Source organism: Ictidomys tridecemlineatus, chromosome 3 (assembly GCF_052094955.1).
Source record: "Ictidomys tridecemlineatus isolate mIctTri1 chromosome 3, mIctTri1.hap1, whole genome shotgun sequence".
In the NCBI taxonomy this organism is placed as follows: domain Eukaryota; kingdom Metazoa; phylum Chordata; class Mammalia; order Rodentia; family Sciuridae; genus Ictidomys; species Ictidomys tridecemlineatus.
The window spans coordinates 45,192,895-45,214,764 of NC_135479.1; the positions used below are offsets into that span (position 1 = coordinate 45,192,895).

General features: G+C 39.2%; 1 protein-coding gene and 1 long non-coding RNA gene across 13 annotated transcripts in view; one reads left to right on the plus strand and one right to left on the minus strand.

Moving 5' to 3' along the window:
* The window catches only part of Smyd4 (SET and MYND domain containing 4), a 61,140-nt gene that overhangs the window by 24,278 nt on the left and 14,992 nt on the right, over positions 1-21,870 (minus strand). For 8 of the 12 annotated variants that reach the window (XR_013436253.1, XR_013436252.1, XR_013436250.1 and 5 more), the window contains 6 exons: positions 18,473-18,562; positions 15,598-16,750; positions 3,485-3,667; positions 2,896-3,059; positions 1,224-1,356; positions 182-298 (listed from right to left, as the gene is read on the minus strand). Coding sequence is in view for 2 of the 12 variants with exons in the window: in XM_078042625.1 (XP_077898751.1) it covers positions 182-298; positions 1,224-1,356; positions 2,896-3,059; positions 3,485-3,667; positions 15,598-16,750; positions 18,473-18,562 (1,840 nt within the window). In the remaining 10 variants the exon portion in view is untranslated. The remainder of the gene's footprint in view (positions 1-181; positions 299-1,223; positions 1,357-2,895; positions 3,060-3,484; positions 3,668-15,597; positions 16,751-18,472; positions 18,563-21,870) is intronic. The other 4 variants (XR_013436255.1, XR_013436258.1, XR_013436257.1 and 1 more) reach the window with 2 other exon arrangements.
* Positions 1-21,870, plus strand: part of LOC144376139 (uncharacterized) — a 29,748-nt gene that overhangs the window by 2,352 nt on the left and 5,526 nt on the right. Inside the window, exon 2 of the long non-coding RNA XR_013436259.1 lies at positions 17,710-17,779. This is a non-coding gene — a long non-coding RNA (uncharacterized LOC144376139). The remainder of the gene's footprint in view (positions 1-17,709; positions 17,780-21,870) is intronic.

Consider the following 21,870-nt stretch of genomic DNA (forward strand, 5'->3'; position numbering starts at 1 on the left):
GCCTAGCATGCATGAGTTCAATCCCAGCACTGTAAAAACAGAGTTAACTTGGATAAATTTCCAGGGTATGGAAAGCCAAATGGAAGGGAGAACAGCTTCAATTTAAAGACTGAAAAAACAACCAGAAAAAGCAAGGATTAGGACAAACACATGTTGCTGGAAATGAAAACACACACCATACCTAAGGCAGCATAGGCTTGGGCCAAGTCATCCTCAATTTCTCCCACCATGGTGTGCTCAATTGACAGGAAGCTCTCTGCATCTTGCTGGCATCTCAACAACTGCTGAATGGCTTTCTCTGTTGATTGAGGGGGGGAAAAAAAAGCGCCTCATTATGGACACAGACCCAGCCCTGGAAATGAGAACCTAGGTCTCAAGTTCTGTATACATTGGGCTCAATGTGGAAACTCCCGCTTCTTCCTTGGGTCATTACCTCTTTCCATAATGTCAAGCTCTAACTTGTAAGGGTAAGGGGGAGTCCAACAACTACTTTTCTAAAGAGAGGATTTTTTCCTTTCTATTTTTCTTCCCTTCTTTTTTTTTTTTTTTTTTTGGTGATGCTGAGGATCAAACCCAGGGCCTCATGCATGCTAGGAAAGCACTCTACCACTGAGCCATATACCCTGGTCCAATAACAGGATTCTTGTCTCCACTGGGCACATGCCTCACTGCTCTCTAGAAGAGACAGGCCCTTATGAGGGCAGAACAACCTTCCAAGGAAGTTAGATCATTAAGACTGTGGAGTTGGGGCTGAGGATGAGGCTCAAGCAGTAGCGTGCTTGCCTGGCATGCGCGCGGCGCTGGGTTCAATCCTCAGCATCACATACAAATAAAGATGTTGTGTCCACCGAAAACTAAAAAAGAAATATTAAAAAAAAAAAAGACTGTGGAGTTAAAATAAATGACACTGAACTTCTGGAACTGCATAAAGCTCATGGAAGTCAGAGATAACCCTTCAGCGGTCAGGATAAGTTCAGATAGTTGTAACTTAGCTATCTGATGCCTAAGACAACAACAGCTTGAACTCTCTGGAACTTTTTCAAGGACACCAGTCTGAGCTGGTTAGGGTTTAGTCTCACTGGCCTACATAGCCATCTTGTGGCTGGTGTGGGGATAATTGAATTCAGTTCTTCAGTCATTCCTGAGTATATTCAAGTGCAAGATGTTTTGAGAATAAACAAAAGGGAAGGGACTGGAAGATCAAAGCAGGGAGCCAGTCTCACCTAGCTTACCACTTCTGAGAAGCTTCTGGGCCATCCCAACCTGCTGCTGAAGGTCTTGTAACCGAGAGATCAGGTGATCCCTGCTGATAGATTCTGTACAAAATCTGTTGCCACAGCTCAGCACATCATCTCCCTGTGGAAGTCAGCACTGTCTTTATTCCTATACCGGAGTCGGTTATTAATATTGCATGTGCTTACATTATAGGATCACTGACGTGATAGGGAAAAGAAATTCCTGCAATAATACATCAGGATCAAAGCCTGACTGAATTTCGTCTGATAGCAGCTACTCCAATGAAAGCAGTAGCTGATCTAATCCTGAGATTTCATTTTTGGAACAGAACTGTTCCAGAATAGTTCACAATTTCTTTCCATCTCAGCAGCCCCTCTCTTACCTCTCTTTGGGGCCAGACCTTTGAATGACAAACACATTTCTAGTGGTTATTAAGAAAAGCCAGCAGAGCTGGGTGGTACAAGCTTATAATCCCACCTACTCAGGAGGGTGAGGTAAGAGGATTCAAGTTTGCAGCTAGCCTGGGCAACTTAGGAAGACTGTCTCAAAATAAAATTAAAAAAAAAAAAAAAAAAAAAAAAAGGCCAGAGGTAGAGCACTTGCCTAGTAATGCACAAGGCCCTGGGTTCCATCCCCAGCACAAACAAAAAAAGAAAAGCATTTGACCTTAGGTTTGCAATTCCAGATTTCCAAATAATTAGCTCTGTATTCTACTTCCTAAGAAGAACATAGTTTCCTCTGGCAGAGGATAAAACCTGAGGTGGGCATTTGCTGTGTTCAAGATGCCAATATCTATGCCATCAAGAGCAATCCAATTTCTCCTGGAAATCCTAATTCCTTCCCTAGTGTCCCATAGCTGAGGTGTTGGGCATGTGGCCATTCCTCTGGCCCAAATGGCTGGAGGACAACTGTGGGCTCTGATTTTCCTTCAGCCACAGTCATTGGTCAATGACACAATAGGACTTTCTGTCCAGACTATGTTGGAATGGCACACATTTTCATCCTCCTGGGCAGGGAGGACAAGGAGACTGAGCTGCTGGATGTTCTTGCATGGTGACAAGGAAGTCTGTCTGCGGATGGGGCCAGCACAGAGGGAATGGAGCTGAAAGAGGCAAGCAGAAAAATAGGGTCCTGGTGACATTATTTGAGCCTCTGAATCAAAATGAATCTGAAGTAGCCTTACCCAAGGATTTTTTTTTTTAAATGGTACTGAGGATTGAACTCAGGGGTGCTCTACCACTAAGCTCCATTCCTATTATTATTATTATTATTATATATTTTAATTTGAGATAGGTCTAAATTGTCCAGGCTGGCCTCAATCTTGCGATTTTCCTTCCTCAAACTCCCAAACTTCTGGGATTATAGGCATGCATTACTGCCCTGGGACTTCTTGATTTACCTGAGCAAATAAATTTGTAGTTTTTTTTCCCTCCTTAAATCAGTTTAGATGGGATTTTCTGTCATTTGCAAGAGAAACATCACTAACTCCAACCTTTCCCTGTGGTTCCTTTGGAGGGAAAAACCCACGGGTTGAGTTTTCTGTTGTGTTAAACAGAATTGATATTATTGCTCTCAGGATCTATAAGTCCCCCAGGCTTCCTCCTAAAGTCCGATGACCTTTGGGCTCAGAACAATGGAGAAGGGAGAAGAGAGATTTACCTGCATGATTGCTCTGCAACTGTTACAACAGAATGCTTCCCACCTGGGCCCTGCATCTGTTCTGAGCTCCTCAGTATGGCAGGCTGGACAACTGCAGTCAAAGAAGTACTGAGACCTCAGCTTCTGCTGCCTTTCAGCAATACCCATCCGGTTCTGGTGAGGTCCTAGAGAGAGATTACCCTCGGCTGAGACTTAAAGCAAGAGAGTTCAACACCACTTAAAAGCCTTTAGCAGAGCTGAGGGTCTGGACAATCATTCACCATGACTGATGACCATTACTCAAACATTTGTAAAACTGGCTACTGAAATAAATAAGCTTCCAAGTTGCCGGGACAGGAAGAAAAAGAAGCTGAGAAGGTGCTTCTTGCCCCTTTTCAGTATAGGAGGTTTTTAGGGATTAAGTGAGTGACACGATGATTGGTTTTGTACAATGATAAGAAGACCTTTTTTCTTTTCTTTATTGCCCCTGGCCTGAGGATGCCTTTTCCAGGAAACAAACACTGGAGAGGGGAAGGCACCTGCCCATCGCCTTGCTCATTCCTCTGTACCTCGTCCTTTCAGTCGATGAAGGTGAGGAGGGCTGGCTCACCATAGCAGTGGAGAATCTCTTGCCCTTTTCTAATCCTTTGTGCTGCCCGAATGGTGGCGACGGTGCTGGTGAAGGACATGCTGGTGTTGGGGCTGCAGGAGTGGTTCAGGAGGCTGACAACAGGGAAGATACCCGTGGCAAGGCGTACTTGCCTGCTGTTGGCAATGATGCTCTCTTTAGATCCTGAAAGTGCAATAGGCAGAAGGAAAAATGTATCAGAACATAAGTCCTGGCCTCATCAGCCATTCTTCAGATGAGCTAGGCAGCTGGGCCTGAAGCCCATCTGAGTCATGGCTCCACAGTCAGATACAATATAAATTGGATGGAACATGACTCACAGCAAATTCTGGTCCCCAGGAAGCAAAGTGAACGAACACATGAAAAGTCCACTGGAATCCTGGAACATAGCCATTGTGTCTCTACACCACATGTACAAAAACCCCAAGATTGGAATTTATAAAAAAAAATAATAAAAAAGGCATTATCAGTAGGGAGCCTTCTAGACAGTTTCATAACATTCACAAGGACACGGAAACTAGAGTACGTGTTGGGATTATTTCCCAAAGACTAAGTGCTTTTGTTTAATAGGTCCTTGCATGGTTAACAGAACAAGTGGCCTAGCTACCTTACTGAACTTTATATATTTAAGTAGGCTTAAGTGAATATAAAAAAAAATCAATATTTCTGCTGTGTATAGAAATTTGCCTGTAAATCCAATAACTTGGGAGGCTGAAGCAGCAGGATTGCAAAGTTCAAGGCCAGTCTCAGCATCTTAGCAAGAACCTATCTCAAAAAAAAAAAAAAAGGACTGGGTGCCATGGCACACGCCTATAGTCCCAGCAACTTAGAAGGTTGAGACAGGAGGATGAAGAGTTCAAAGCCAGGGCTGGGGTTGTGGTCTCAGTGGTAGAGCACTTGCTTAGCATGTGTGAGGCACTGGGTTCGATTCTCAGCACCACATATAAATAAGTGAATAAAATAAAGGTCCATCAACATCTTAAAAAAAAAAAAAGAGTTCAAAGCCAGCCTCAGCAACTTAGTGAGGCCCTAAGCAACACAGTGAGACCCTGTCTAACAGACTATAAAAAAGGGCTAGGGATGTGGCTCAGTGGTTAAGTGCCCCTGGGTTCAATCCCTGGTACCAAACAAACAAACAACCCCCTGCCACATACACACACAAAATAGGGCTGGGAATGTAGCTCAGTAGTGGAGTGCCACAGAGTTCAATTCCCGGTACCCCTCCACCTGCCAAAAAGTTTGAGATGTAGCTCAGTGGTAGAGAAGTCATGTGGTAGAGTAACCTGGGTTCAATCCCCAGTACAAAAAAAAAAAATCATATTTTTTACACTCACTTCTCCATCCTGCCCTTTGTCCCACTTTTATGGGAAACGAGTTAGAAGTTTTTATGTAAGCTGACTCTCTGTGCTAGCTTTACTGAAGACAGTCTCATGCTCCAAATAATCTCTTTGTCGCCCAATTGACCAGCAACTTAACTATATGATTGAAAATCAGGAAGAAAAAGGCCTCCTGTAGTGAGCCTGCTCTGCACCAAAGCTCTTGAATTTATGTTCACATGCGAGTTGTTCGGCTCATGTGCTGGCCAATGTGTTAGATTTCTGTCTCTGTGACCTGAGAAAATCAACTTCAAGAGAGAAGTTTATTTTGGTTCATTGCTTCAGAGGGTGCATGCTTGCCTGGCCCTGCAGCTTTGGGCCTGTGGTGATACAGTGCTTCATACTGGGAATGCACGGCAGAAGCAGCTTCTCATCTCACGGTGGCCAGGAAGTGGGGAGCAGGGTGGGGTCCTAGGATCCCCTCAAGGGAACACCCTCAATAACCTAATTTCCTTCCACTAGGTCCTACTTCCTAACGGTTCTACCACCTCCCAATAGTGCCACAGCCTGGTAACCAAGCCTTAGCATATGGGCCTGTGGGGGACATTTAAGACCCAAACTGTAACAGCTATTTGCTTTCACTTTGGACACAGTGCTACTTGATTTGGTTATGTAGTTTCTAAGGCCACAAAAGTTCAGAAGCAGGGAACTAATACCAGCAGACTATAAGAGGCAGGTTTTTTTTCTGACAATGAAAAGGAGACAGGTGACAGAATGAAAATGGAGAAAGAAAATTCACATAAGAATAATAGCTTTAGGGCAAAAACACCAGTACAGCAACACTAGTACCACTGGATATGGTGGTGAACATCTGTATCCCAGTTACTTGGGAGGTTGAGGCAGGAGGATTGTAAATTTGAGGTCAGCCTCAGCAGCCTAGCAAGGACCTCAGTAATATTTTTAATAATTTTCTTTAAGAAGGGAAATTGCATGGAAATGGAAGGAGACCCTCATGGTTATACAAAATTACATACAAGAGGAAGTGAGGGGAAAGGGGAAAAAAAAACAAGGGGGAGAAATGAATTACAGTAGATGGGGTAGAGAGAGAAGATGGGAGGGGAGGGGATGGGGGATAGTAAAGGATAGGAAAGGCAGCAGAATACAACAGACACTAGTATAGCAATATGTAAAACAGTGGATGTGTAACTGATGTGATGCTGCAATCTGTATACGAGGTAAAAATGGGAGTTCATAACCCACTTGAATCAAAGTGTGAAATATGATATGTCAAGAACTATGTAATGTTTTGAAAACCAACAATAAAAATTAAAGGAAAAAAATAATTTTCTTTAAACTGCAGATGGACACAATATCTTTATTGTATTTTCTGAAAAAAAAAATATATTTTTTTGGTACAGGGGATTAAACTCAGGAGCACTCAACTACTGAGCCATATCCCCAGCCCTATTTTGTATTTTTTTTAGCGTCTTACTGAGTTGCTAAGTGCCTTGCCATCGCTGAGGCTGGCTTCCAACTTTCAATCCTCCTGTCTCAGCCTCCTGAGCTGTTGGGATTACAAGTGTGAATCACCACTCCCGGCTTTATTTTATTTTTATGTGGTGCTGAGGATCGAACCCAGTGCCTCATGCGTGCCAGGTGAGCGCTCTCCCACTGAACCCTGGCCCCATCCCAAAGACCTAAGTAATTTAGCAAGAACCTGTTTCAAAATAAAAAAGGGAGGGGATGTGGCTCAGTGGTGCCCCAGATTAAATTCTTGGTATTAAAAAAAAAAAAAAAACCCACAACACTAGTACCACTCCAGAATGATTGAGGTTGTAGAGACTGAATCCAGGAGCACATTTTCTCTGAGCTACATCCTCAGCGCTTTTTATTTTTTTAATTTTGAGACAGGATCTTGCTAAGTTGCTGAGTGTCTCATTAAAGTGCCAAGGCTAGCCTCTAACTTGCAATCTTCCTGCCTTAGCCTCCTGAGTCACTGGGATTACAGGTGTATACCACTGTGCTCAGCACCCCTCAAGTTTTATCACACTTGTAATGTTTCACCTAACCAGAGGCTCCTAGATGGATAGCACACGTGCATGGGATTTTGTAATAGCCACACATATCCCAGGAGTATATATGTTATAGCCATCCCAAAAGGCTTAAATTATGTTCAGTAGCCTCAGTATAAGCATGAGAAAGATCATGTTTCCAGCAATCTGGTTGAAACATGAAAGATACTAATACTTAAAGGAAAACATTTAGTTTTCTAGAAAACTAGAAAGCCATTAGATAATTATGATATTACTGTGCATATGCTAGGAATCTCAACAAACCATTAACAAGGAAATAAATATTCTAAATATAAATGTAATGAATATAGAAAATATCATGAACCATCATGTGAAAATGTTCTATAAAGGAAAACATTAAATACAGGAATTATGTAGTCTCTCTGCAGACAATTCTATTATCTGTTGCTATGGGGGACAAGAATAGAACAAGTAAATACAATTCACAGGGAATCCAAATGCCTTGATTTTAGTCAATAATTCTACAAATTGTATTAAAACCTTTCATCAGAACTTCTCCTAAGTGCTTGACTAATTTTAGTTTCCTCTCCTCCCTCCTCCCCGCTTGTCCAATGTCTACCTTCTGGAGTATGTGCTAATGAGCAGTGAAAATGCTAAAAGGTAGGCAGCAGGAAGGAGCAGTGCAGGGCATGAACAATTTGGAGTCTGAATAATCAGCCTCGGCATAATTAAAAGTTGACTTGCATTCCCAACTACTGATAACTGGCAATCCATATTAGAACAGTTGCTAAAATTTTCCCAGAAAAAATGATCACAATACAGTGAGTAATAATGTCAGCTCTGTGAATTATTTATAGATTATCCTCTAGCAGAAGTAGGCCCAGGAACTGAGTGGGGTGCTTATGTCAGAGTTGAATGTCTCTCTAATTATTTCTAAAAAATTAAGTATTGATTTTTAAAAATTGCTCAATATTTTGCATTAGTCATCTATTAGTAGAGATAATAGAAAGTGAGAATATGTAAGTGCCTTATCAAGCAAATTTAATGTGTGACATTTTGTACTTAAAAAAAAAAAACCAAAGAGGGAATGATTCTTTAAAAAGGTTGTCTTGCTAATATCCCTAATGCATTTAAAACGAAATTTAAGTTAAAAAAATTCATTCACAATACTTGCAGACTATATCTACTCTGGTCCATATCTTGTAAAACCAGAACTGTGAGTCAAGTAATCAAGGACCCAAACTAAAAGTAGATTTCTGGGTTGTTGAAGAGTAAAAGTGAAGGGCAGTGAAGTGACGTGAAGCTACTTGTGGCTTTAGTAAGCCTTGTTTTGACATGAATCCAGATGCACTGTGGCTGTGCCACTGAGACAGAACCATGCACACCTGTGTCAAAGTCTAGGATGTCATCGGTGGCCAGTTCTTGCCCTTGAGATGGGCACCAGAGAGGTTTCCAAGGAGCTTTGATTAAAAAGGATTTATAAAAAGATAATAATGTACATTTTTATAGGTTTTTGTCAAAGTCTATCCTAGTTAACACTTTAATCCTTCTTCTGTGCTACTAATGAAACAGCTGCTAATGAAATTCAATGAGAACACTAAACTGGGAGGTGTTGGAACCCCAAAGAAATAATAAAGAGGGATATAACAAGATTAGAAATATGAGCAGACTAAAACAGAATTAGATTGAATTAAAAAAATGAAAGTGAACATTGCTGGTGGGCATGTAACTGATACAACTTACCTGGAGGGTAAATTTGTAAAATGTATCAAGTGCCTTAAAATGCTCATATTAAAAAAAAGTTATTAGCATTTGGATTATTTTTGTTATAAAAAACTAATTAAGGGGCTGGGGAGTAGCTCAGTGGTAAAGCACCTGCCTAGCAAGCATTAGGCCCTGAGTTCAATCCCCATCACCATATAAAACATAAACAACAATAAAAAATGATATTTAAAAAAAACAATTAAAATTACAAAAGAAATACATGGCAGTCAGAAAAAAATTTAAAACCTAAAATTGTTTATGATGCATGCCTGTAATTCCAGTTACTCTGAAGGCTGAGTCAGGAGGAGGGCAAGTTCAAGGCCAGCCTGGGTAACTTAGTGAGGTCCTCTCAAAGAATAAAAAAAAAAATAACAAACAGGGTTGAGATGTAGCTATCCCCTGGGTTCAATCTCCAGTGCTTCAAACAAAACAAAACAAACCCCTTGAAAGGTAGAGATAATGATAGTTATCCGGTTGGGCAGGTATAACATTTTGATGTATTTTCTCAGTCTTCTTTCAAGGTGTATGCATGATTTTTTTTTTCTACCAGGTATTGAACCCAGGGGTACTTTACCACTGACCTACATTCCCAGCCCTTTTTTATATTTTATTTTGAGACAGGGTCTCACTGAGTTGCTGAGGCTGGCTTCGAAATAGTGATAGTGCTGGGATTATAGGCATGCGTCATTGTGCCTGGCTATGCATGGAATTTTTAACATAATTGGCAACATGGTGCAAGTGGGGATTTGTAATTTATTTTTCTTTTATTTATTTATTTATTTATTTAGTTAGTTTTTGGCATACACAACATCTTTATTTGTACGTGGTGCTGAGGATCGAACCCAGGGCCACATGCATGCCAGGTGAGCGCGCTACCGCTTGAGCCACATCCCCAGCCCCTATTTTCTTCATGTAATATATCATGATCATTTTTTTTACACCCTAATCTAAAATGCACATACTAGGGCTGGAGATATAGTTCAGTGATAGAGCACTTGCCAAGTATGTGAAGCCCTAGGTTTGATTCTAGCACTGCAAACAAAACAAAACACAAGTGCATATTATAATAATGAAAAAAACAAACCAACAAAACAATTCTTCCAATCTTAAGAGGCAAAAAAATGCTATCTTTTTTTAATTTCTAGCATGAGATTAGAAATTGACCATTTTTATTACTACTTTGATATAGTGCTTGTTCATGTGCATTTCAAAAAGATTTATTGAGATATAATTTATCTACTATAAAAATTCATGCATCTTAAGTGTACAATTCAATGATTTTGGGGGAAATTTACATAGTTATGCAACCATTACCACAATCCAGTTTTAGAACATTTTCATCACTATGCAGATTTTTAAAAGCTCATTTTAAAAGTTGTATCATTGCTAGAGATGTTCTTCATTTTGTCATCCACATCTTAATTTTTGTTTATGGGTTTTTTTAGGGGCAAGGATGATAAAACAACAATTTCATTCGTTCACAATCCCATGTGCTAGCAATTTTGACTAAGCTCAGTTGAATGCTTTTTTCTGCTGGTTTTATCCAGAGATTACTCATGTGATTGCTTTTATCTGGCACATGGTCTTTTCTCTTTAAGGAGCCCTTGTTCACATGGTGACATAATCATTCCAAAGAGGTGATAGTGGAAGTTATAAGGCTTTTTGAAGTTTAGACTCAAAAGTTATATAATGTTACTCCTACTGTATTCTATTGGTCAAAACAAGTTAGAGAGCTAGCCCACATTCAAGGGGAGAGGAAAGACACTCTAGTTTCTGATTTTCTTTCTTTCTTTCTTTTTTTTTTTTTTGGTGATGTTGGGGATTGAACCTAGAGCTTTGTTCATGCAAAACAAGCACTCTACCAACTGAGCTCTTTCCCCAGCCTGATATTCCACTTCTTGATGAGACAAAAGTAATGTCAAGCTACAAAGTGGCAAATAGGGATGGGAGAAATAGTTGTGGTTATCTTTGTAAACAATCTTCCCCAGAGACTTTGAGGCTCACTGAGTTCTCTCATTATATATAAGTGCCCTGAGACACAGAGGAGTTCAAGAACCAGGTCTTTCATATCCTAGTCCAACATTTTCATTCCTTGAAGGCCTCCTTCACCTACATCCTTCACCTTAATTAATTAATTAATAGACAGGCTCTCTCTCTCTCTGTTGTCCAGGTTGGCTTAATACTCCCAATTCTCCTGCTTTAGCCTCCCAAGTAGCAGAGATTACATGCCTGCACCACCACACCAGGTTATCCTTTATCTTCTTTACCCTTTATGATGTCCCCTACCTCCACTCTGTGGTCCTAGGGATCAAACCATCATGGTGATTTGAGAGATACACGCTCAGAGCCTCATTTTTTTAAAAAAAAAAAACACTTATTTTTTAGTTGTAGATGGACACAATACCTTTATTTTATTTATTTGTTTATTTTTTTATGTAGTGCTGAGGATTGAACCCAGTGCCTCCCTTACTAGGCAAGGGCTGTACCACTGAGCCACAACCGCAGCCCCTCTTTTTATTTTTTATTTTGAGATAGGGTCACTAAATTGCTTAGGGCCTTGCTAAGTTGCTGAGGCTAGCCTTGAACTTATAGTCCTCCTGTCTCACCTTCCAGAGTTGCTGGGATTACAGGAGTGTGCCACTGCACCATGTCTAAATATTTAACTTTTTGATGATTTGAAGAATCTAATACTTATTTAGGGGCTACCATCTGTTCCATATTGCTTTCAATTATTGTAGCTTTAATGCTGGCATACGATCTGATATTATCAAGACCCTTCAGTGTTCAAATAAAAACAGCCACCTATAGTATTGCTCACTCATTCATGAAGAACTTTAGAATGCTGTCAAGTTCCAAGAAAAGCCCAATTTTGATTCTGTTTGAAATTGCATTAAGATGATTAGGTTAATGCAGGGAAACTGCCACCTTTACAGTCTTTCCAATAAGAAGACGGCATGTCTGTTTATCCAATCCTTTTAGATCCCTTCACACTTTTGGGAGAAACCTTACATGGTCAGTTATTATTATTTCTTTAATCAACTGCAGGATGTGATATGGGAGTGATTTATTCATGTTTTTTTTTTTAAGATATTTGCCACTCATTTTGTGGACAATCACTTTATTTATTTTTTTTTATGTGATGCTGAGGATCAAACCCAGTGCCTCACACATGGGAGGCAAGCACTCTACCACTGTGCCAAACTCCAGCCCCTATTCATGGTCTTAACAGCTATATTCACAAGTGAAAGAGGGCTAGGTTTTCCCATTCTCTGGAACAGTTTATATACCACAGAAGCAATTTTTTCTTAAGATAACTTTTTTCAAAATTATGGTCTAATTTTTATGCACAATAAAAATTTACTGAAAGAAAAAATTATAGTTAAGTATGTTCCTTAAAAGTTTTTTTTTTTTTTTTTTTTTTTGTGCCACACTTGGTGGTGCATGCTATAATTACAGGGATTTTTGAGGCTGAGGCAGGAGGATTGCAAGGTCAAGGCTAGCCTCAACAATTTAGCAAGCCTGTCACAACTTAGAAAGACCCTGTCTTAAAACAAAACAAAAAAGCAAGCTGTCTACTTAATATTTACAAAATGAATAGCCTAAAATTCTATTATTTATTTACTTTAACTTATTTTTTAAGGAGATAGGGTCTTTTTTAATATTTATTTTTTAGTTGTAGTTGAACACAATACCTTTATTTTACTTATTTATTTCTTTATGTGGTGCTAAGGATTGAACCCAGGGCCTCACACGTGCTAGGCCAGTGCTCTACCACTGAGCTACAACCCCAGCCCAAGATAGGGTCTTACTATAGAGCCCAGGCTAGCCTCAAACTCTTGGGCTCAGGCAATCCTCCTGCCTCAGCCTCCTGAGTGGCTTTAGTCTACAGGCATGTGTAACTGTACCTGGCATCAAAGTTTTTCACATTTGAATTTATAAAATATCTCCTTTATTGTTCAAATTTTGTGGCCTTTCCTCCCCCAAACAGATTTCTTAATTGGATTTGCCAGATCTTTGTCCATATCAAGAATCTATAAACTGAAATCTGTAGTCTAAGAATGGCTTTTACATTTTTTAAAAAATTTTGGGGTATCAGGGATTGAACTCAGGGGCGCTCAACCACTGAGCCACTTCTCCAGCCCTATTTTGTATTTTATTTAGAGACAGGGTCTCACTGAGTTGCTTAGCACCTCGATTTTGCTGAGGCTGGCTTTGAATTTCTTATCTTTCTGTCTCAACCTCCTGAGCTACTGGGATTACAGATGTGTGCCACCATGCCTGGCTGGTTTTTACTTTTTTTTTTTTTTTTAGCATTTATTTTTTAGTTGTAGTTGGACACAATACCTTTATTTTATTTATTTATTTTTACGTGATGCTGAGGATAGAACCCAAGGCCTTGTACATGCTAGGTGAGCACTCTACCACTGAGCCACAATCTCAGCCCTGGATTTTACATTTTTAAGTGGTTGGGAAAAAGAAATACAAAAGAATGATTCTTCTAAAATGTGAAAAATTTCAAAAATTCAAATTTCTCATTCATTTGCGTTTTGTTCATGGCTGTTTTTGAGGTGAAAAGCTGCAACAGAGACCACACTACCACTAAAACCTAAAACGTTTACTATCTGGCCCTTTATAGAAAAGTTTGTGACTTCTGATCTATGAGATACAAGCTTAGAAAGATAGATAGATATCTACTAAATCCCCTAGCTTATTATTTTTATCTTGGTTTCTAGATCCTTAATATATTTGATCAGTCAAAGTCAGAGTGGTACATTAAATTTTTTCACAACAATGGAAACAATCTTCTCCTTGTATACCTAACCATTTTTGTTTTATAGATATGTTTCTGAGAGCTAAGGCTGATGATATATTTCAGTGTGGAGAGCCTCTTTTATAAAAATAAAATGCTTTCTTTGTTTTACGTGTATCTTACCTTGAGTTCTATTATTTTGTAATAATACCAATGCCATGATTTACTTGTGATTCTTTATATGTCTTGTCCAAACATCCTGTCATTTTGCTATAGGAGTCACTTTTGGAAACAGAATATAGTTGAATTTAAAATTTTTAATCTATCCTGAAAAGACTCTTTAATAGGTGTTTAGCCAGTTTATATTTACTATTATAAACTCATTTTTATTATCTTTTGCTCTGTGAGGTTTTTATTTTTAATTTTTTAAAAAATATTTATTTTTTACTTTTAAGTGGACACAATATCTTTATTTTACATTTATGAGGTGCCTCAAGCATGTTAGGTGAGCACTCTACCATTGAGCCACAACCCCAGCCCCACTGTGAGGTTTAAAATAAAAAAATTTCCCCTCTAAAATGGCCATGCCCCAAATATTCAAATCTGCACATAAAATGATAGGAAAGGTATACAATCCATATTCCCCCCCCCCCCCCCCCCCCCCCCGGTACTGGGGATAATCCATGGCCTCATGCATGCTAGGCAAGCACTCTACTACAGAGCTTCATCCCAGTCAATTTTATTTTTTATTTTTAAAATATTTTTATTAGGTATTGATGGACTTTTATTTATTTATATGTGGTGCTGACAACAGAACCCAGTGCCTCACACATGCTAGACAAGCGCTCTACACTGAGTCACAACCCCAGGCCCAGTCCATTTTATTTTATTTTGATTCTATTGAAGCAAAAAAAGGCAAAGCAGAAAACAGACTCTTCTGAGGTGCCTTCAGTAATACAATGGCACCAGGCTAGTGCTAGTTTTAGATGTTCCATGTGCTTGTGGATAGGAGAGAGTATCAGGTCCCAAAACATTTTCTAGTGGGTATCTGTATAACATATAGCTTGGTAACTAAATTAAAATTAAACATAAAATGCACACTAAAATGCTTATAAATTCTAAATTACCTAATATGAAAAATCAGAAGAGCTAAATATATTTTTAGTTAAATTATCTTGACTATTAATCTGCTTATAAATCTTAGGTTTAGCTAACATCTAATTTCTTCCCTTTCAATGAATTAACTGGAAAAGTTAAGTGTGATAAACTGATAGAATTAAAACACATTTTCTGCTATGAAAATCATACAATAGAAATATTACAAATGTCATTTACTTTCTATTAATTGTGCTCTGTTGTCAATACAGTCATACTGGAGATTCACTCACGATTCTGGGCACATTCAACCTCCTTATCTAGCTTGCAAACCCTTGGCTATAGAACCTAGTTCAGATAAGCAGTGCTAGGCTGGCTGGTCAGTGTCTAGAGGTAGTCCTTGGATGGCTGGCCACCTGACCATAGACAGGCCATTTGTAGGGTGGCCAATAGTTCATGGTATAGTCTAGTGTGAAAAGCTGGCTGGGAAGGATTCTGTTTTTATTGTTTTGTTTTGGTACTGAGGATTTAACCTAGGGTACTTTACCACTGAGCCTACATTCCCCAGTCTTTTTTGTTTTGAGACAGGGTCTTGCTAAGTTGCTTAGGGTCATTAATAAATTGCTGAGTCTAGCCTCAAATTTGCAATCCTCCTGCCTCAGCCTCCTGAGTCACAAGGAGTATAGGCATTCTCCACTGCTCTTGGTTGGACCCTATCCTTATGCAGTCTCACTTCACTATTGTTTTTGCCTTTCCTGCTATTTAGCTTTCTCTGTGGGTGTATCCTTCTGACAAACTTGTTATTACTATTTGAGAGTTTTCCTTTAAAATCAAAATATCTCAGTAACACACATTTTAACTTTTTAAATGATTTTTGTGCATGTACATACACAACTCTGTAGTTAGGCTAGATGAACTATGCATTTTACAGATGGGAAGGCTGAAGCACAGTAGGATAAAATAATTTGTTATAGTCACATAGCTTCTCTATGGCATAATAATGATAAGACAAGATAGCTGTGTTTGCTCACTAGGTCACTGATTTGTTTGAAGGTTTGTTTTCCTTTATAGTTCTCCCCCCGCCAAACATCAGCTACAAAAACAACATTAAGGCCAAAAAAGAGATTCCTGCCTTACCTGTGTGCTGTAGGGTGGTTATGGCCTGAGCATTACACTGCAGCTGTAACATGTGTCGCAGCATGGCCACGCCCCAAATATTCAAATCTGCACACAATTCAGGAGTCACTGTGGCTTTCAGCTTAGAGGAATTCAGACCTGTGGCAAGGACCCGGGAGCTGGCTGCCTTGAGTTCCTTGCACAGTGCAGAGACACTTAGAGCACAAAGGAATTTGTGTTCTGGACTATGGTTTTCAGTATGAGGCAAGAGGTTGAAAACAGCATTATAATTATTTTCATACTTCCCACTAATATCACATCCGGGAATTGGGGTCTTAACTACTTTGTCATTTTCCTCATTTTCCTCCTGGTCATAATTGAACATCTTGACCAGATTCTTGCTTTTAGGGAAAGAGATGTTGTTACTAATTTCATCACGAAGCTTACTTGTGACTTTGCCAACATCCTCAAATCTGGTCAGAAGAGTCAACCTCAGGGCAACGTGGCAAAAGACACCCAGGGTGAGAAGCAGCGCCCCCAGGGGACACTCTACACTGTGGTAGAACTCCCAGGCCTGCTGCATACACTCTTGACTGCAATACTTGGCATAGCTGCACCCATCACAGGGAACAGTAGCCAAAGTGTGCTTCAGACATCGGTGACAGTAGAGGTCCCCAATGGCAATTCTGGTATCCCACTTGTTCTCTAGGCTGTGATGTGGCATTTCTCCTGGGATAAGGACACTCACAAAAGCATCCTCCTTCACCAGGAGTTCTCCTGGGAGAATGTCTTTTGTGGCGATCAGACAGCGGCCTTTTAAAGGGTCTGTGCATAAGCTGACAGATGGTGATGCACTGGAAATTTGTTCATTCTCTTCCTTTAGGTCCATATCCTCAAAGGCTTTGGCTAGAGATGGTGGGAAGGTCTCTGGGAGACTTTCCTTTTCTTGTACCTTCTTTTTTAGACGATGAAGGTTTTTCTGCAGAATTTGAAAGGAGGAAGCTGCTAGGGTTTGTTTGGCAGCAAAGTCACTTTCAAGATCACTGACTGTTTGACTTGCTTCCTGAAGTTTCCCCAGAGTCACCAGGCATTCAGCCTTACGCAAATTCATCTTAGGTTGCAGTCTTTCTGGATATCCATGTGTCTGTGCTCTGATGATGTCTTCAAGACACAACTGAAAACAGAAAGAAAATCCCAAGATATCCTTGGTCTCTACTCTTCAATGTGAACTGAAAATCCTTCCAAAAATTTACAGGAAAGTTATGTATTATAAAAAAGTGAAACAACTATAACCAAGAGCTCTTTTTTTAATCCTTTGTGGTACTGGGCATTGAATTCAGGCTATTCTATCACTGAGTCATATCTCCAGCCCTTTTTATTTTGAGACAGGGTTTTCCTAAATTACTCAAGCTGGTCTTGAATTTGTGATTCCTCACTCTCAGCCTCTGGAGGAGCTGGGATTACAGGTGTACACCTTCACACCTGGCTCTTAAATGTTTCTATTTCTAAGGGGGAAAATATCTCACAGAATTATAGGGAATTTAAGAGGGCAGTTTTGAACCAAACAAACCTGTGTTCAAATACTGACAATGCATGACCTGACACAGATAGAAACATGACCTTACATAGATAACATAATTTCTTAATGCCTTAGTTTTCTCATCTGAAAAACAGGGATAATATCTCACTTGATTATTTTAATGAGGAAATAAAATAATATGTCCAAAGTGCTGAAAGAAGGGCCTGGAATATACTATGTTCTCAATAAATAGTAATTAGAAAAAGAAAAACAGAAACAGTCAATATAGAAAAGTTATAAAGGGTTAAATGTTTTTCAAGTTCTATTAATAACTGTCCTTGGGCTGGGGTTGTGGCTCAGTAGTAGAGCACTTGCCTAGCATGTGTGAGGCACTGGGTTCAATTCTCAGCACCACATATAAATAAATAAAATAAAGGTCCATCAACAATTAAGAAAATATTTTAAAAAAATAACTGTCCTCATTAGTCCAGGACTTTCTTGCTTAGGATCTACAGTTAGATTCTTGCTCTTCTCTTTTAGTCTGAATGGCAGTAAGTGTGAACATGTGACTATTCTAGTAGTTTTTTTTTTTAATATTTATTTATTTTTTTTAGTTCTCGGCAGACACAACATCTTTGTTGGTATGTGGTGCTGAGGATCGAACCCGGGCCGCACGCATGCCAGGTGAGCGCGCTACCACTTGAGCCACATCCCCAGCCCTCTAGTAGTTGTTAACTGTAGGGTAGAACTAGAATTTCTGTGGAACTCTGAAATGGATATACCAAATGGTACTTTAGAGCTTGTACTTAGGACTTTCTATTATAAACTTCAGAGGTCCCAGAGGTGACTTTTTAAAGCACAAATCTGATTTTGGTCACTTCCTGTTTTAAAAACCCCACTGAACCAATTCTCAACAATTAAAGGATCAGAAGAAAGCCATTCACAGTTCACCTCATAGGCACTCACAGGTACTCAGGGTACCTTTATTTTCTTGTGGCTTATTTAGGGTGAGCTATATTATTACAGGGATAATTTTATTAAACACTCCTTACTTATCTAAAACAAACAAATAAACAAGCAAATACTTGGGACCCACTTGGAACCTGAGGTATTATTAGCAATGCATTTTGTACAACTGAGCTTGACACTAAGAACAGCTGACCTATTGGCTATAGTCCATGGCCCTATGGAGTGTGCCACAGATTTTCTGGTCATGTGTGATAGGTAAAATGAATCAGGAGAAAGGACAAGTTTGGTTGGATATTAATGTGCTCCCAATTAATGAGTTGCAACATAGCTGGATTTCATGTATAAGGAAGAAGCCGAGAGGAGGCCATCTTCAGTGAAGCATGAGGCTCCTGGCATCCTGATACTCACTTCATACTGACCCAGGTGGAAGAGGGCTGCAGAACGATTAGCATAGCAAAGTGAAATGTCCTCAGTGTTAGGCTTTGAATGTGAAATTCCCTGCAAAACAATGAATTGTTAAAGGCATAAATGGAAACTAGCATATCTAAGAACATTTTTTTTTCTGGATAATAAGGGCTCTACTAATAAAGACTGAATGAAATTGGGAAAGTCACTACGTTTTTATGTGTTCCAGCTGCTTCAGTTCATTTTTAACTACCTTAGAGCAAAGCTGTGAAAACCAAGTGAAGAAATAAATATTCAACACTTTGAAGATAGCAGCATCAGACACAGCTTCAACTGAAAACAATAATAAAGGCAAATGAAAAAACTGAGGAAAATATTTGCAAGCAAAATTCTGCATTTAACAAAGGGTGTGTGTGGGACTGGGTTACAGCTCAACGGTGCAGTACTTGCCTCACATGTGCATGGCTCTAGATTTGATCCCTAGCGACAAATAAACAAACAACCAAATAGAAACAAAGAGTGTGATTGTTGCAAATAGAAATTCACTAAATAAGAAAAACAAATAGCTAATTTACATATGGACTACCAAACACATGAAAACGAAAGCAAAAAAGGCTTACTTTTCTCCCTCTCATCAAATTGGCAAGAATAATAACCTCAAAGGTGGAGTCTCAAATGATTAGAGAAAAGATGGGGATTATTCAGTGAAAGTATTGGGACAAGTAGGTAGCCTCTGAGAAAAAGTAAAGTTAACTCAATGTATGATAAGTGTTTCTCTAGGAAATACAAATGGATTAAACTTTTTTGGTGGGGGGGGGCGCTGGGGATTAAACCCAGGGCCTTACACATGCAAGTGTCCTATCACTGAGTTACCCTCTCACTCTGCCCTATCACGTGTCCTATCACTGAGTTACCCTCTCACTCTGCCACCTCCTGCCTTCCAATGGATCAAACTCCTAACATAAAAAAATGCAATTATAATAGCATTGGAGGAAACTATAAGAATAGTCTAAACCCAGAAGTCATAAAAGGTTAATAAATTTGATCACATAAAACAGTAACAGGAGCCAGGTGCAGTGGTGCATGCCGATAATCCCAGCACCCCTAGAGGCTGAGGCAGGAGGATTGCAAATTCAAAGCCAGCCTCAGCAACTCAGCGAGACCCTGTCTCAAAATAAAATATAAAAAAGAGCTGGGGATGTGACTCAGTGGTTAAGCACTCCACCCCTTCATTCAATCCTTGGTACCAAAAAACAAAAACAAAACAAACAAACAAAAAACCCCAAGCAGTATCAAAAAGCAAACATTAGGGCTAGGGTTGTAGCTCAGTGGTAGAGCACTTGCTTACCACATGTGAGGTACTAGGTTTGATCTCCAGCACTACATAAAAATAAATATTAAAAAAAGGTATTGTGTACATCTACAACATATATATATATATATATATATATATATATATATAGAGAGAGAGAGAGAGAGAGAGAGAGAGAGAGAGAGAGAGAGAGAGAGCGCGAGCGCGCGCTAGAGCAAACATTGGACTGGAAAAAATTTACAAGTCATATTACAGGCAAAGAGTTAATTTCTTTTTAATTTGTTTTTTGTAGTTGTGTATGGATAGTATGCCTTTATTTATTTTTTAATTTTTTTTTGAGAGAGAGAGAGAGAGAGAATTTTTTAATATTTATTTTTCAGTCTTTGGTGGACACAACATCTTTATTTTATTTAATGTGGTGCTGAGGATGGAACCCAGCACCTTGCACATGCCAGGCGAGCGTGTCACCGTTTGAGCCACATTCCCAGGCCCAGTATGCCTTTATTTTATTTGTTAATTTTTATGTGGTGCTGAGGATTGAACCCAGTGCCTCATACATGCTAGGCAAGCACTCTGCCACTGAGCTACAGCCCCAGCCCAAGAATTAATTGCTTTATCAAGAGTTTCTACAGATCAATAAGATGACAACCAATATTTCAATAAGAAAATATGCAAATGATATGGACAGTTCTTTTAGGGAAATACAAATGGCTCTAAAACATATGAGAACATGCTCAACCTGATTCATAACAAAATGCAAATTAAAATCATTCTGAGATATCATTTGTCACATATCAGTTTGGCAAAGAAAGATAAATAAATAAATAAATAAATAAAACAGCACGTTGAGTTGGCAAAGGAATGGGATAATAGGCATTCTCATTGAGTTGCTAGTGGCACTGCAGATTGGTCTGATGACTATGGAGGGCAATTTAGCAATATATATCAATACTTTATTATACATATTATATATACATACAAAATCTCCATTGACCAGCAATTCTTCTTCTAGGAAATGATTCTATAAATATGATAGTTTATCTTACAGACATGTATAAAACAAAATATATGAAAAATTTCTCATCATAGAATTGTTTGATAGCAAAAGATAGGAAGCAACATTCATAATCATCTACAGACTACTGGTTAAATAAATTATGATACATCCATTTAATGGACTATCATGTAGCTATTAAAAAAGAATGAAGAAGCTCTTTACCTACCGATGTGGGATGATCTTCAAACTTACTGTTAAATACAAAACATATGGTGTCGAATGGTTTGTACAGAATGGTATCATTTGTGTAAAATGAGACTGGGAGTGTAGGAGTGAATATTATTTATTTATTTGTGGGGCTGGGGATCAAGCCCAGGGCATTGTGCATGCTTGTCATGTGATTTACCACTGAGCTATACTTCTGTCTGTGGTTTGTTTGTTTTTTGTACCACAGATTGAACCCAGGGGAATTAAACACTGAGCCACATCCCCAGACCTTTTTATTTTGAGGCAGGGTCTCCCTAAGTTGCCTAAGGCCTTGCTAAATTGCTGAGGTTGGCTTTGAACTTGAGAAGATCCTCCTGCCTGGGCCTCCCAAGTCTGAGATTATAGGTGTGTACCACCGCCCCTTTTATTTTATTTTTCATTTTGAAATAAGGCCTCAGTCCTTTTTATTTTTTATTTTGAGACAGGGTCTCACTAAGTTGCTTAGGGCCTTGTTAAATTGCTGAGGCTAGCCTTGAACTTGTAATCCTCTTGCCTCAGCCTCCTGAGTCACTGGGATTACAGGCATGCACCGTTAGGGCCCTGCCCTAACCCTAACCCTAACCCTATATTTAATTAAAAATCAATTTTGTTTTAAGAGACAGTGTCTCACTATGTTGCCCAGACTGGTCTTGAACACTTGGACTCAAATAGTCCTCCTGCCACTGTGATTATTCACTTATATGTGTGAGAAATATGATAGTTACAGTGTTAATTTATGGGGATGGGCAATGAGGTGGCTACGGTGCAGAAGCAGACTACACTGTATATTCTCGGAACTTTTAAAATCTAACTATGCAAACATATTCACTATTAAAAATAAATAGA